The sequence below is a fragment of the Osmerus eperlanus genome, chromosome 17 (genome assembly GCF_963692335.1).
Source record: "Osmerus eperlanus chromosome 17, fOsmEpe2.1, whole genome shotgun sequence".
Taxonomy (NCBI): domain Eukaryota; kingdom Metazoa; phylum Chordata; class Actinopteri; order Osmeriformes; family Osmeridae; genus Osmerus; species Osmerus eperlanus.
This window is the reverse complement of record NC_085034.1, coordinates 1,586,357-1,602,568: the sequence shown is the minus strand read 5'-3', so window position 1 is coordinate 1,602,568 and position 16,212 is coordinate 1,586,357. Positions and strand designations below refer to the sequence as shown.

General features: G+C 43.5%; 1 protein-coding gene across 1 annotated transcript; it reads right to left on the bottom strand.

Annotated features, from left to right (window-relative positions):
- Positions 1-6,303: 6,303 nt before the first annotated feature.
- LOC134037442 (sodium- and chloride-dependent betaine transporter-like) lies at positions 6,304-16,189 on the bottom strand. Its single transcript, XM_062482711.1, has 16 exons — positions 16,048-16,189; positions 15,501-15,708; positions 14,589-14,723; positions 14,324-14,464; positions 13,824-13,938; positions 13,531-13,575; positions 12,507-12,633; positions 12,140-12,274; positions 9,846-9,949; positions 9,562-9,686; positions 8,929-9,041; positions 8,632-8,769; positions 8,364-8,466; positions 7,527-7,627; positions 7,107-7,256; positions 6,304-6,606 (listed from the first exon to the last, which is right to left on the bottom strand). Exons 2-16 carry the CDS (start codon positions 15,697-15,699, stop codon positions 6,442-6,444), a joined length of 1,896 nt encoding a protein of 631 aa, XP_062338695.1. The 5' UTR covers positions 15,700-15,708; positions 16,048-16,189; the 3' UTR covers positions 6,304-6,441.
- Between the last annotated feature and the right edge of the window lie 23 nt (positions 16,190-16,212).

Here is a 16,212-nt window from a genome sequence, read left to right as displayed (position 1 = left end):
TTCTGCTGAGCCTCTCTTCCTGCTGCCAAACGGACCAGTGCACCCAGCACTGGAGGCATACATATCTCCTGCTCTCTCTCTCTCTGTGTCTCTGTGTGTGTCTTTCTATCTCGCTCTCTGTGTCCCTCCCTCCCTCCCTCTCTCTCTCTGTCTTTTTCTTACTGTCTCTTTCTCCCTCTCTCTTTCTATCGCTCTCTTTCTCTCCCTTTCTCTCCCTTTCTCTCCCTTTCTCTCCCTTTCTCACACTCTCTCTCTCTCCTACACACACACACACACACAACAGTGAAGGGATCCAAATATTCTTGAATCCAGGGCTGCTCTTAAAGTGTGTCTCTCTTTAAAGTCTCTCCAGTTTCTTCCAAATACACAAGAGGGAGGAGAAGGAGAGCAGGATTTCATAAACTGCCATTTTGACTTCAGTAATGCAGTAAAACCTGCTTATACGCTTTCATATTTCATATTACAGTTGACAAGTCATCCTCGTAGGTCTACACTGTTTCTGTGTTACTTTTTTATTGATATGTGATGACTTCAATTTGCTATAATAATGTTTCCTTTTATTTATACCCATGTCAAAAGGAAAACAATTTCTTAGTTCTTCTATCTCAACAAAATGTAGGCTTTGAGAGATGCAGATATCATCTCCACCCTCATCAATATCTACTTCCCCTTCCGAATTATGGAAGCCAATTAGAGACTAATTAACTCTGCGACAAAAGCCTTGGGTGTTGACAAGCGCTCCGATGCCTGTTGGTCCAGGGGGTTCTTTGAAAAAGGAGAGATTAAAATCATATTAGAAACGTAATTACACCCGCACGGCAAGCCTTTCTTGTCAACAGCCAGTCCGAGGTCATCTCTGACAGTTTTGTCATTCAAGGGGGTTGACTCTGACGGCTAGCAGAATTGGAATTGTCAGAGCTAGTTTACGTCAATATTTACTTTGGCCCCAGATTATTATCATTACATTGCGAGTTCCTCAAAGAATACCAAATTACACAAATAAAATTGAACGAAAGAATGAAACAGAAGGAGAAAGAAAGAGAGTGTTTGCTTCGAGACAACAGTGCCCAAACTCAAACAATGGCAATAAAGCCAGGCTTCATTATTTGCTCGGACACAGTCTACTTTTTCCAATTCAAAAGATCAAGTTGAACCAGTTGTATTAGTGTTGTGCCTAGCTCTACTTTGTTTTGGTAATCGATTGTTCCGATGTTTTTCTGAAGAGGGATTTCTAAAGCCCACCCAGAAGTATTTGCGGTTATAGAACATGAGGTATAGTAAACAACACACAAAGTAGTCAGATGCAAACTTTTACAGTCCAAGACGGAAATTAGACATTTTTGCAATTATCTCCCTTTAAAAACGCGTGTAGAACAGCCAGTTAAATAGAAGACATGGCATTGTGGCATCCTTATGACCTTGGATCCATTCTGGGTCACACCTATATGTGTCATGAATCAATTCCTAGTTCATTGCATGGCTAAGTTCTGCTGTAGGCGATTTGCTGGTATAAATACTGGGGTTAACATGGTTACTCTTTGATTAAGTGATACAAAATGGTCGACAAAATAACAAATGATTACTGAGCCGTATGTCAGGTACAGAAACAGAATGGGCTTGTGAGGGAGAGATAGAGCGAGAGAGAGAGAGAGAGAGAGAGAGAGAGAGAGATAGAGAGAGAGAGAGAGAGAGAGAGAGAGAGAAAGACAGAGAAAGACAGAGAAAGAAAAAGAAAGAGAGAGAGAGAGAGATAGAGAGAGGGGGGAGGGAGAGGAAGGACAGAGAGAGGGGGAAAAAAATGTTCTCATTTACAGTTTGTCTGATGTATGGTCCACATGGGACGTCACTGGGCTGTCATCATGACTTATAACCATCTCAGGATCAATATCCTCAGCCCTCAATCTCTCTGCTCTTCTAACCCTGAGTCATGACCAACCACCCAGAGTGTTAACATCTGCTTGTGCTCTGCTAAAATATTCTCAAAGTCCTCAGCATGATAAAAACACTGATGAAACCTTGTCCATTTAATGCGTACACACACGCCCCCTTCACAGCCCTCACTAATGGATAGTCTACGCATGACAGCAACAGAGAGGGCTGTTCAGCATTACCAGTCCGTAAGCAGAGCTGGAAACCTCGTTCTCACATTTAATCACATGCATTTCAGCCCGACAACATTCTACCTCCCCCCAACCCCCCTCTCTCCCTCAATCCTCGTGTGATGTTTCCCGCTGAGCTCAGCAAACAGTCCTCGGCCCCATTAGTGTTTGATGAAGATGTACGGGGAGCAGGGCAGAGGCGACAACCGGGGACTGTACAGAGTGATGCATGTCCACCTGAGGACACTCAGAGCCTCTGCTGCATCCCAAATGAGAGCTCTCTCTCTGGGGGCCGAGGCGGAAGGTGACCCCTGGAAGTTTGTAGCGTTTCGTGCTAACGAGAAAGAGGGAAATGAAACGAGGCCTGGCCGATTCGGAGGTTGTTGTGAAGACGGTACGTGCAGGGAGCGTTGTGGGGTGTCGATCGGAGAGGTTCTCTGAGGGGCGAGGGGTGTTTGGAGCGTACTGGGGCTGAAGGTGATATGATTTCGGTTGTGCTCTATGGAGGTTTCGGTGAGGTATTCATATTCAGCTTCTGAAGTGATGGGTCAGAGTTTCTGTGTGAGAGGGACCTGTTCTCTCACTCACATTCTCTCTGGAACCTGTCACCTGTTGAAACAACAGTCAGATTATGTTATATACAGTTGGAGTATACAGAACGTACATGCAGGCCACACACACAGTATAAACACATATACTGTACTACATAGTACATAGATGTACTGTAAACAAATTCAACAAGGCCTTCAATCAGAAGAACTGGTCTTTGTGGTCATCACAACTGCCCTACTGTGGGATGATCAGTTATATAGATCATCTGATGTCTTCGTTTAGAAGGCGGGGGAAAAATAATTACAAACATCGTGAGATATTCATCATCTGCTATGTTTCTGGGGGCTTCTCTGATCCATGCAGCTGCAACCCTGTATAAATAAACCCTTGTGCAGGGCTTGGGACTTGGCCTATTAAGATGAGTTTGGATGAGCTGGAACGACAGCATCACTTGTGGTGTGCAGGGATGTTGGGAGTCCTGGGAGAGACTGCAGCTGGTCAGCCCGACACGCTAATGAGGTCACACCATGTGCTGCTGACTAATGGACGTCATGGAAGCAGTTCCACGTGAATATGTGTGTGTATATTTGATTGTTTGTGTGTGTGTGTGTGTGTTTCTCTCTCTCTGTGTGTGTGTGTGTCTGTGTGTACACTATACGTATATACACCCTGTATCATGATGACAGTAAAGGACGATGCAGAGCAGAGCCTGTCTATAATTAGCACCATGTGACCTGATCACGATGTCAATAATTCCCCAACCAGTTCACAGTTACCACCCGGCTACTACAGTGAATGAGCTGCAGTTTGATTCATTATGTACCTTCGATACAAACATCATAGACCTGTATAAATAATGCTAAGGGATAATAAGATCAGATCCAGATGCCTCTGGTCTCCTTATTTGAGAGTTATTAAACCCGCAGTTCTGAGCAGAGCTAACCTGCAAGGCACTTTAGCAACATGCAATTATGTGCCATCATCTATTTTGCCCCTGTTACATCATACCTGTAGTTATAGATAATTGTGACTATTATCATAGTAATTATTGTTAAGACTTTGTCATGTACTATTCAACATGTGATCATATGGGTCTGTTGATGGTTTTCATAATATGTGAGGATTTTTTAAAGAGCTTGTGTGGCTAAACGTTATTTTCTCTCCATCTTCAATAAGTATTCAGGATTCAAATTCCACAGGGAACTTACAACTCTTACAAGGCAGTTTCCCTTGGACGGAATATTTTACTGTACTCTCTATTACGACAAGGTCTACATATGTCTTGGGAGCTCAGTCTGTTTGTAATTCTGACAAGCTTAAACCTGAATATATTTGTATCCAATCAAGGACCCAGACAGCTCTGGCTGCTCCAGAACCCTACAGCTGTTTTGTAAGAGTCTGTAAGAGTGAAATGTCTGCTGTTCATGCCTGCTAACAGTGTTCTGCTCGATCTGTTGTCCTGGCATTCGTCAGTCCTTCTCAGGGACAACAGAGTGTGAGTGAAGTGGGTGAACATGTAACGACCTGTCAGTGTGGGTTGTCAGATCATTACAGAGAGAGACATGAAGGTTATTGCTCTTGCGGCCCCTTGTTCTATGGTTCACAGCTTGAGGCCCGCAACACTAGCCAATGTACACACATCAATATGCAAAAATGGGGGGTTTTGACCTCAAAGAACCCCCCTCGCTTGTGCCTGCTCTTTCCTAACTGGCCCGTTTGGCTGTCAGTGTACAATCCCGGCATCTTCATTGGCTCACGTCAACAGCTACGTGGGAAAACACCGCCCCTTGGAGCTCAGCCCACCATAATGAACCAGAGAGAAATCTCTTGCCTTCCAGTACCACCATTCAACAGTGCCGCCAGTCATTCGTAGCGCCGGACGGAATTGTCGGTTAATTGGATGTCAGTTCGAATTAGATGGATGAGAGCACTAGTGAATGCCGGCCTGGCAACTGGAAGTGGACGAGAGAGTAGGCCCTCATCCCTCCATCGTCCAGACCCCGTTGGAAACACACGTCCTAGACTGTGTGCCACTCCTGTGTGCCAGGGAGTGCTGGAGGAGCTGGATACTCCTCCTCCGTCCTCCCTCCTCCTACACCTCTCTTCATCCCTCCATCGTCCAGACCCCGTTGGAAACACACGTCCTAGACTGTGTGCCACTCCTGTGTGCCAGGGAGTGCTGGAGGAGCTGGATACTCCTCCTCCGTCCTCCCTCCTCCTACACCTCTCTTCATCCCTCCATCGTCCAGACCCCAGTGGAAACACACATCCTAGACTTGGGGAGTGGTACACCAGTAAGGTTCTATGTGAGGTGATTTGAGGTGATTGATTTGTGTTTGTGGAACAAGCTGAACTTTTAGATATCGGCTTCGCTGCATGTGGAAATTAAACATGGACATCACAGTATATCAATATTATGTTTAATACTCATTCAATCAATGAACTGGAGTACATCTCAATACGTAACGCAATTGAGTACATGAGTGTTTAACTGTAGCTTGTGCCGTTGATGATCCACCAAACCCAACATCATTTATTTGAGTTTCATTGTTGAGAGAAGTGTTCTTTCCTTGTGCTTTGCGTCATTGCTAGAATCAGATACAAAACTACAAAAAGAAGTAGGCAACACATCTCCCATGATGCATCAGCAGAGCAATGAGGTCAGATCAGAAGGTGACATAAGATGTGACCTCATAGTGACCTTGGTATCAAATTGAGTGATTTCTCATACCGACACAGATATTGTGTAATTGTCCATCAAAGGAGACTTTAAAGGCAGGGATAATGTTGCAGATACAATATTGTGCAATGAATATTAAAATATATAAAATGTTTATATTTTATATAAAAACAAGTTGATCTTTTTTTACTCAAGCTATGACGTATTAGATATAACCACCAATTCCCTCCATCTTGAGTTTGATTGACCGTGGTTTCATTAAATAAGCCAAGGAGGAGGGCTCACCTCGCAAAATACGATTGGCTGGATTAGGATTGCTGGAATGTAATTGGCTGGAAAGTATCTTACACAACATGCTTGTTGGAGATCAAACCTACCTATTGTACCTTTACAAAACATACAGTACTAACAACGTTAGGGAAAAGGTATTTTAACAAGGTTATAGTATAAAAATTATACAAATTAATTTGCTATATATAAGCGCCAGAAATAATAGGTGAAAGACATCCCTGACTATTTATCTTAGGTGTAAACAGTTCTTACTTAAACATGAAAAAAATGATTTTGTTACATCTGTAACATGTTGTCTTTCAGCCAGTCTTTCACAACAACCAGGTTCTGCACACTTTGATGACATCACTGGCCTGCGTCAGACTCCAGTAACCATAGATATATATTTATGTCTTACGGCGGAGTCTAGAACGTCCGCACATGGCGGCCATCTTGCTACAGTCAACTCGCTCACCCATAACATTGTGTTGATGCTACATGTACTTTTTAAATTACCATAACTTGCTCAATTTTCAACCGATTTTTAAACGGTTTGGTTTGTTATCAACGTCAGAGATGTCGTTATGCCACTGCATACTTCTATTCGAATTTTTTTTTAAATAACATAATTATTCATAAGTATGCAGTGGCATAACGACATCTCTGACGTTGATAACAAACCAAACCGTTTAAAAATCGGTTGAAAATTGAGCAAGTTATGGTCATTTAAAAAGTACATGTAGCATCAACACAATGTTATGGGTGAGCGAGTTGACTGTAGCAAGATGGCCGCCATGTGCGGACGTTCGACTCCGTTGTCCGGCAACGCGGACGAGACATCTACCCGTTATATATATCTATGCCAGTGACGTCCATCATGTTTCCGTCTGCTGTGGAGGCCTTCTGCTGTCCCGTTAAGATGACACGTTTACACAGACTCAGTCTAGGGCTGTGAGGTTTGGCTTGCCGGAGGTCACTGGATGGAATGGTCATCCCGGAAGGATTCTGGGAAACAGGATATGGTTATTTACATTTACATTTATGCATTTAGGAGACGCTTTTATCCAAAGCAACTTCCAAGAGAGAGTTTTACAAAAGTGCATAGGTCACTGATCATAACAACGAGATAGCCCCAAACATTGCGGGTAGCCAAACATGATGCATACATTGTGAAAAACAAATAAGTCCCAAAGGGAAGAACAATATAGTTATAATTCCGAAACACACACAAACAAACACACACAAACAAACTCTTTTTTTTCTGTCCCAATGGGGCCCAACTATTCACTCCCATTCAAAATCTCCAGAACTTAACCCCTACTCTAACTTTAACCCTTTAATTTCATTCTAACCCTAACACTTAAAGTTGATACTTTGACACTAAGATTTAAAGTTATCAACCCCAAGAAAAAGGATCACGTTTTTCATACTTTACTAAACTTGTGAGGATTTGGACCCCACAAGGGTAGTTAAACAAGAACACACACACACACACAGTTCCCCACCTTGAACACAGACACCAGGATGTAGACAGGGATGCACAGTAGCGGGGTGATGACCAGGAAAGCAGACATGACCCGGGCCCAGGGCTCTAACTGGTAGTCTGAGATGTACTTGATTGGGGTGTTGGTTTTCAGGTCGTACAGGAGGGTGACCTGGAGACACAGCCACAACATGGTGACAAATATGTCTGTGAGGATCGTATTATTTAGTGTAGCAATCTATATATAGAGATAGATAGAAACTAAGATACAGAGACAGAGAGAGACTGATAGAGAGAGACTGATATAGAGAGAGAGACTGATAGAGAGAGAGACTGATAGAGACTGATAGAGAGAGAGGCTGATAGAGAGAGAAACTGATAGAGAGAGAGACTGATGGAGAGAGAGACTGATAGAGATGTGAGACCCAGCTGTGAGACTCACCCCACAGATGAAGGGTGTGACAAACAGCCAACAGTACTTCAGAACAGGAAACGGCTTGTAGCCTATCATGTCCTGGATGTTGTCATAGAAACGGTCAGCACCTGCAAAGTCCAAAGACAATCCAGTAGAATCAACAATACAACACATGGTTCCACGGTTTGAAAATCCCGTTCACCCGGCGGTCTGGTCTGATGTCTGGACGTGTGGCGGACATGCTGTGATCCAGGCTTCATTCACTGCTCTGAATGCTGTGATCCAGGCTTCATTCACTGATCTGAATGCTGTGATCCAGGCTTCATTCACTGCTCTGAATGCTGTGATCCGGGCTTCATTCACTGCTCTGAATGCTGTGATCCAGGCTTCATTCACTGCTCTGAATGCTGTGATCCAGGCTTCATTCACTGCTCTGAGCGGATGAGATTTGAATTCACGTTTCCCACAGGGCAGCACAGCGGCTTACACCAATCTGTCACACACCTCTTGGCAAGCTCTGCAAATACTGTATAGTAGATAGCCTAATGGTCTCAGTCAACCTAATCCGGTTAAATAAAAACCAAAGTCCTTAAAACACACTGAGAGAAAATGAACTGTGTAGTGCATGCTGGTTCTTCTCAAACTGTTCTGGTTATAAAGTACACAGTCAAGATGTGAAGATCTTAGGGCCTCCCGGTAGCTCACAGGATAAATATGTTCCAGCCTGAGGCCTTATTGTCTAACTAAAGCAAGTAAAATGCCCCAAAAAACACATACATGTATATAAAGAAAAACAGCAGACTCATTCAGCAGATGAAGGGCATACTGTTCTTCATTTGTTAGCGTGTTTGTGACATCACTGACCATAGAACCAGGCGATGACCGTGGTCTCCATGCAGGCGATGAAGAGCAGGCTGGTTCCACTGGGGCCGTAGAAGTCAATCAGCCGAAAGAGAACCATCCCTCCCTAACACACACACACACACACAGTTGGACAGACAGATGGATGGACACAAAGGTCAGAGTGGATGGTGACAGATATCAGATGTTTAAATATATTCTCGTCAATTTCTTTCTTGCAAATTTCATCTACATCTCTCTCTCTTCCACGGTATTCAGGAAGTTACTGTACCTCTGAAACCAGAGTCAGGCCCAGCAGAAAGCAGACCACAGCGATGACCAGAACCAGGATCTCTCTCCTGTACGGCTTACGCAGTCTTTCAGGGAACAGGTCAGTGATGGCTGTGGCCAGACTCTCCACACACACAAACTAGGGATGAAAACACACACACGTTTGTTTGACTCCTTCTAAATTCCCCAGATAACACACACACAGGCACGCACATTACATTCAGGAACCCGAGCACACACAACCGGTACATGCAGAAATGATCCATCCATCACACACACACACATTTCCTGGCCTTACCTGGCTGTCCAGGCCGAGGAACAGGATCATGAGAAAGAACAGGACGCTCCAGAACTGAGCGCCGGGCAGCAGAGCAAGAGCTCGGGGATACACGATGAAGGCCAACCCAGGACCTGCGGGGACAACACGGTCACTGGCTCACCTTAACGATGGGTCATTGTGAACCTTCGGGTCATTGTGTCGACAACTTTACCCAATACAAAAACAAATAAAAAGCATTTTCTTTTCACCGTCGCGCTGTGGGGGGTGTGAGACAGACCGACGGTGAAAAGAAAATGCTTCACTTTGTTTTTGTATGAGGTAAAGTTGTCGCAACACGACAGTGGGTCACAATGACTGAAGGGTCACAATGACCCGAAGATAACACAAGGGTTAAACATGCATAAGAACATGCCCAGAGACCCTAGAATCGAGAATTGTGCAGTACAATAAAACACAATGTAGGAAATGCTCGTTGAAGAACACTATCTGCTTGTTATCCAAAGTGTGAGTATATCCGTGTAGGATTAGTAGGGCAAAAGTGCCCTCTTGTGGGCTTTTTTATGATACAGTGTCAACAGCCAGAATCAGAAAGGGTTTTGTATACTGACAAGAAAAGAAGACAAAACAAAGTAATGAATACAGGGATCTCACCAGCTTCAATAATCTCTGCTACCTCTACACCGAGTTCATGAGCCATGAATCCCAATATAGAGAAGACAGCGAAACCAGCAAAGATACTGGTACCGCTGTTTAAAATGCAGAGCGCTATGCAATCTCTGAAAAAGACAATCATAATGAACATCACAAAATCTATTGGATATTGTGTGAGTGTGTGCGTGTCTGTGAGTCTGTCTGTGAATGTGTGTTTGTGAGTCTGTCTGTCTGTGTGTGTGTGTGTGTGTGTGTGTGTGTGTGTGATCATAGACGTCTCTCACTTGTAGCAATCATTGTTGTATTTGTTGTAACTGCCCAGGGCAGTGAGAACGCCCTGGCACACAGCATAGGAGAAGAAGACTTGTGTCCCTGCATCACACCACACCTGCAGAGAGAAGAGAGAGAAAGAGATGTTTAGCTACTCACTGTAGATGTACACAGTTGCGCTCCATGAAAGATATTCTGCAGGAACATATGGTTTTCATCAGATCTCCTTGAGGACCATAAAAAGTCTGTCTGAGGCAACCATGTTTCATCAAAAACAGGTTGCGCTAACGTCGGCATTCCACTAAATAAACAAACTCCTTCCCTTTCCCAGGACAATTTCCATCTGCAGTCACTAGGCCCGTATTACCGTGATGCAGGACTGCAAGTCACACATCCCAGTCTGAAAGTCCTGCTGTGTTTGCTTTTCTGCTTTACACCATGCATCCAGATCACTCAACAAAAGAGTTACTAAAGAAATCATATGTGAAATAGTCATGATAAAATAGCAATGTGCGTTTGTAATTAACTTTGTATGTGTGAAAGAGTATGTGTCTGTGTGTGTGTTAGTAATGACTGTTTTTATTTAACCAGTTACTTAGGTTACACAGTATACGTAATTTAATCAGAGCATGCCACCTGCAAGGTAACATTGGAAGATACTCCAACAACATAATTTACGACAAGTGAGAGACTTGTTGCTCTTGTTGGTTAGCTGTAACCGACTTTAAATGATTGTACTCGCTGTGAAATATATTATTGTTGCTTGCTTTTTCCACTTATTGCACTTACGTATGAGGTTCTTGCTGTTTAATTGTAACTTGTCTAACTACAAGCTCTTATGGTTCTTCCCTTTGGGACTTTTTGGGTTTTCACAATGTATGCTTCATGTTTGGTTACCCACAATGTGGGTACCAACAATCTCGTTGTTATGTTCAGTGACCTATGCACTTTTGTAAAGCTCTCTCTTGGAAGTCGCTTTGGATAAAAGCATCTGCTAAATGCATAAATGTAAGTGCCAAGATATTCAGTTTTAAACTGCATAACTTAGCACTATGTAACTGTGCCCTTTACGTCCTTGATCATCTGCTACACGCACACAATATGTACTATTTGCTCTGGATAAAATGATCTGCTAAATTAACACATGTAATCATGAATTGTTGTAGCACAAAAAATATCTGAAGATGTTTTCCACTTCCCCACAACAGGCCCCATGTAGTCAGCATCTGGTTAGCGTTAGGGTTAGCGTTAGCACAAAGGATAAGGATGCTTGTATTCTGCCACTCCCACACCACCACCAACACCGCTACAACAGCCTTCCTCAGTTCTCACAACCCTCTTTCTGAACATTGGGCCCTAACCGCTACGAATATCCCACCAGACATCCGTTCCAGATGCAGAGAAAACGCCACGCTACCAAACGCTCATTTCAACCAGAACTGTCGTGTCTGGCGTTATGTAACTGTGTGACCCCCGACCCACATTCACACTGAGTTCCCTGCTTCCGCTCACTGACGGGGTCTGAAGTCGCCTCTAGCCATGACGCTCCCCCCTATTCTAACGTGAGTGTGACCACTCTCTCTCCAGACACAATCCATCTCTCCATACAGAAACACAGCCAGATGTGAGGCTCACGCGATACAGTGAACGCTTCGCTTGTCCATCAGTGCCTGAAAAACAGTCTCCACAGACAAATTCCACCTTGTCGACTCGAAATTCCACAATAATCTGCATCCTGTGTTTTGCGAGTGCTGAAAAACAACACACACACACACGTGTGAGACTGCATGGGGGCCCCTGAAACAGAGGCAGTGATAGAATTCTTGTAGCGATCCCATCTTCCTTCAAGACACAGAAAATACATGGCAGGCATTGTTGAACCTCGACCCTGGAAGCTGTGAAGATCACAAGCTGAAAAAGCAGAAAGACAGAAAGCCTTGCACTTTGTGTGAAGAACCATCTGTGGATCTTATGTTTACCTTAATGCCTTGCACTTTCAAGTCAACTGACAAATTTCATTCATTCCAGGGATGTTGTCTTTGTAACGTAACACTGATGACATGGTTGTTAGGGAGGCACAGGTTTCCGTTACTAAGCCCTCTGTTTCACATAAAACTTAGTTTGCTTTTATTGCTGCGTGTTCTTTTCCGGGCCTGCAGGACTAAGCAGGACTTGGACAGAGACTCACTGTGAGTAAGATAAGGCTTACTGTCCTTACACATTATTTTGCTAAAAGAAATACAAATAAATAAACAAAAACAAGAAAACTCGCCAACACACACAGACACACACACTTCCTGTGACTCACGACAGGGTCGGTGATCCTGCTGAGGTTAGGCATGAGGTAGTATTTCAGCCCTTCTGAGGCTCCAGGCAGGGTCACACCTCGGAGGAGGAGGATGAGTAGCATGAGGTAGGGGAACGTCGCTGTGAAGTACACCACCTGGGATGCACAAAACACGTCCTATATGCTCCATTTGCAAGTCACTTTGGGTGAAACTATCTACTAAATGAACAAAATGTACTTAAATTGATATACATACTATACAGTATATCTATCATCTATCTATATATCTATCCATACATACATACACATACATTTATATACAGTATATGATTGTATGTGTATACACCCATGCTGAATGCAGACATGGCACTGGTTCAGGGTAACTCACCTTTCCTGTGGATTTGATTCCTTTCCAGATGCAGAAGTAGCAGAGCACCCAGGCCAACAGCAGGCAGAGAGCTATGTCCCAGTTAGGAGTGAAGGACATGTCCCCTGTCTGTCTGATGACCCGATACCTGGAGAGGACAGAGAGGCAGACAGACAGGTAGACTCATGTACATGTGCTTGCACATAGATACAAACATGCACACCTACACACATACATTCATTAATTTTATGTATGTAAAATGTACGCATATGAGAGTACAACATATGCACACACAATACAAACACACACACCTACATGCATACATACTTTGTTTTACATACATTTATAATGTGAACATATAGAGCGTGGATAGAAACAGACAAGTACAAAAGTGCAGAAAACAGACAAACAATGTCCCAAAATCCACTAACATGAAACTTTTTCTCCTGTAACACAAATCCATTATGAGAGAAAACATGCTTTTCTGGTCTGCATGTGTAGGCACTGTACAGATCAAACCGGGAATTAAATAGCATCTGAATGATAAATACAGCCCTTGTTTGAGCTGTAAACTGCAGTTCTCTGACTCTTTCTCAATTCTGGAGTCACATAGGAAGTCAGGAATGCATCATGAGGGACGCTTCCCTGCTTCCTGAAGAAATAACCAAACAAAGAAGACTAAAGTGGTGAACTTTATACGGCGCCCAGTTCCAGTGTTGCGTTATGCAGTTGGACAGCCCTGATTCACCATGGATACGAGAGCCCTCACTGAACCTACACCTTACTGATAGGGAGGACACCTATGCTGTAGGAATGGTGGTTCAGCTTCAAGGCCAGTTTAAACTGCCCCTACAAACACCAACTGACACCAACAGTCAGCAGTTGGCGTTTAAAATGAAGTATTTCCGAACGTTCTAAACCCAACAGCCAACAGTACAATGTTTGGTGTTTGTTGGGACATTGGTGGGGTAGTGTAAATGTCAGTTTCCTTATCAGTGTGGGTGTGTGTGTGGGTGTTCGTGTAGGTGTGTGTGTATTCACTTACTTCCAATACTCTTCTTCAGGAGAGGTTACTTTATTTGCGCTCTCACTGAGCGAAGGAGAGAAAGAGAGATAAGTTGGAAGAGAAAAGGGCAGGGTTAGGACCGTGAGAGAATGTGTTTATTAAATTGAGTGGGTGTCATGTCTCTCTGTACTGTACCAAAGATGTTCCCAGTGTGATAAGCTTGGAGTTTCTGAAGAAATTATTTTCTCATCTGTCTTGATTTAAAGTATTATGGTCCAAAGTGCAAGCATACAATCTCTCATAAAAAAATTCTAAGTTCCCATTGAACTTACTCTGTGTAGTTGCCATAGTCCAGATAACTAGATTCGTTGTTCAGGAATGACCAACTGGAATTCTGGCTGAATAGGTGTGGGTTTGCAAAAGAACCAATTCGGTTGTGGCACATATCTGAAAGAGAGAGGAAAAAGCTGTTCATAGTTGTTATGTCACTGTGCATTGTCTGCCTGTGTGTACGTACAGGTGCGGGAATAGATTTAATTTATTATATTATTATTTTATTTTTGATGTCTACCGTTTGTGTGCATGGATATGGCTATAATTATACATGAGGTAGATCCGACCTCAAAATCTGATTGGTTGAAAGCCGTTGTATATTAATGGTATGATATACCACGGGTAGCCCTTTTCACAGTTCGATAAAAGATATTGCTTCACATCTACTTGTCGGTAAATTTGTTAATTAATTAAAACGTAGGTGCATAGTTCTCGCTCATAGTTTATTGTTTCAGTAATTGTCATCACACACTAGTCCTCCCACAGTACTGCATCTCACCTGTGTTCCAGTAATTATTACAGGTGGTCCATGGAAGGGGGTTTCTGAATGAGTTGAACAGGTAAAAGAGACCCCAGGCTAAAATCAGGATGTAGTAGATGTTCAGGTACATCACAATCACCTGTGATGCCACGCCCACTCCTGCACAGGAAGCAGAATGTGGTCAGTGCCTCTGTTGAGATGCACTGTAACAGAAAGGATAGGACAGGTCTAATCCACTTTGTTGTGTTTGGGTTCACAGTGAATCCCAAACGTATGTATTCACCCTCGAACATGGGGAATATCTTTCTCCAGGCGGTGACTCCACCCTCACTGGTGTACTGGCCCAACGCGGTCTCCAGGAAGAACACAGGGATACCACAGAAGAAGAGGAATATGAAGTAGGGGATGAAGAACACGCCTGCAGGAGGGAACCAGATAAGAAGACAAGGGTGTTACCATGGTGAAGTGAAGAATCACCAAGCATGCGCTGATAAACAGATGGAAAAAATTATAAACACAAGAGACGAAAAGATCAGTTTGCAAGCTACTTTGACAAAGATGGACACACTTCGCAAGAGGCCCTTACAGGACATCACGATGTGTCACTGCGCAGCCGCAGAGTGCGCAGTTCTGCAATGTTTTCTAGTGCAGTCTGTTAAACCAATTGACATAATTTGAATGGATTCCCTTCACGAAGAGTGAAGACTAAACAAAGAGGGTCATTGATCTGAAGGATTGCTGTCTTGTTTTTGGGTTGTACCGTATACTGTTGGTCTTCTGTTGCTGCCTTCCTGCAGAAACAGAGCCCCCCCCCCTACAGCAGAAGACTCAAAAATGAAGCTCCCTAAGGGTCTCTCGCCCCCTCTCTCTCTCGCCCCCTCTCTCTCTATCTCTCGCCCTCTCTCTCTCTCTTTCCGTATTTTCCTAGTCATGATTGCTTAAGTTTTTCTCATTATCTCTTTTATACGAAATACAAAATGCTGTCCACTCCTCTCATCTATTTCCTCCTCTCTCTCCTCTCTCTCCTCCTCTCTCTCTTCCTCTCCTCTCTCTCTTCCTCTCCTCTCTCCTCATATTCACTTCTGGTATTCAGTCCTCATATTCTGTTGCAAAAAAGTTTCAAAATGTTCTCCAATTTCTTCTACCTAATGCAAAAATATTTCAACAATATCACACACCGATTGACAAGGCTTACCCCCTCCATTCTTGTAGCAGAGGTAAGGGAAGCGCCACACGTTTCCCAGACCAATGATCTCCCCAGCCATGGAGAGTAAGAACTCAGTCTTGTTGGCCCACTTCTCTCTCTGCAGAACCCCAGCTTGGGGTCTCTCTCCCTGGGCCTCGGAGTCAACTGGTCCCCCCGGAGCAGTCCCCTCATCCGATGCCTCTTTCATGGTCTCTGTCTATCTCAGTCAAACCCACACACGCACATTTTTATGGTCACACAATCACACAAACACTCTCGCCTGGTGGAATGGGTTGAACCCTCGAACTACCATCTGGAATTTCTTAGAGGAACTCCTTTACATAACAAAGCAGCCCAATCAATGGACATTCTGTTTGACTTGAAAAACACCTACTAATCCATGTCTTTCTAAAAACTGTTTTTGCATTTTTGTTGAATGTAATCTATGCATTAAAACTTTAGAGCATGTTTTAAAAGTGTTTTCAAACCAAAGCATGTAATTCACACAACCTCACAGCCAAATGTCCATGGCTTGTTATAAAGCAAATCAACTTACCTTAAAATATATGCCTCAGATTTAGATTGATATAAAGTACATACATACTATAGTATAGTATTATAATAGGTAATGTAGGACATTAGGATAAGTGCCACTCTGGAAGACAAATTCCTTGACTGCAGAATAGCGGGAGCGCAAGTTCCCTAGTAAGAAATGGGGTGT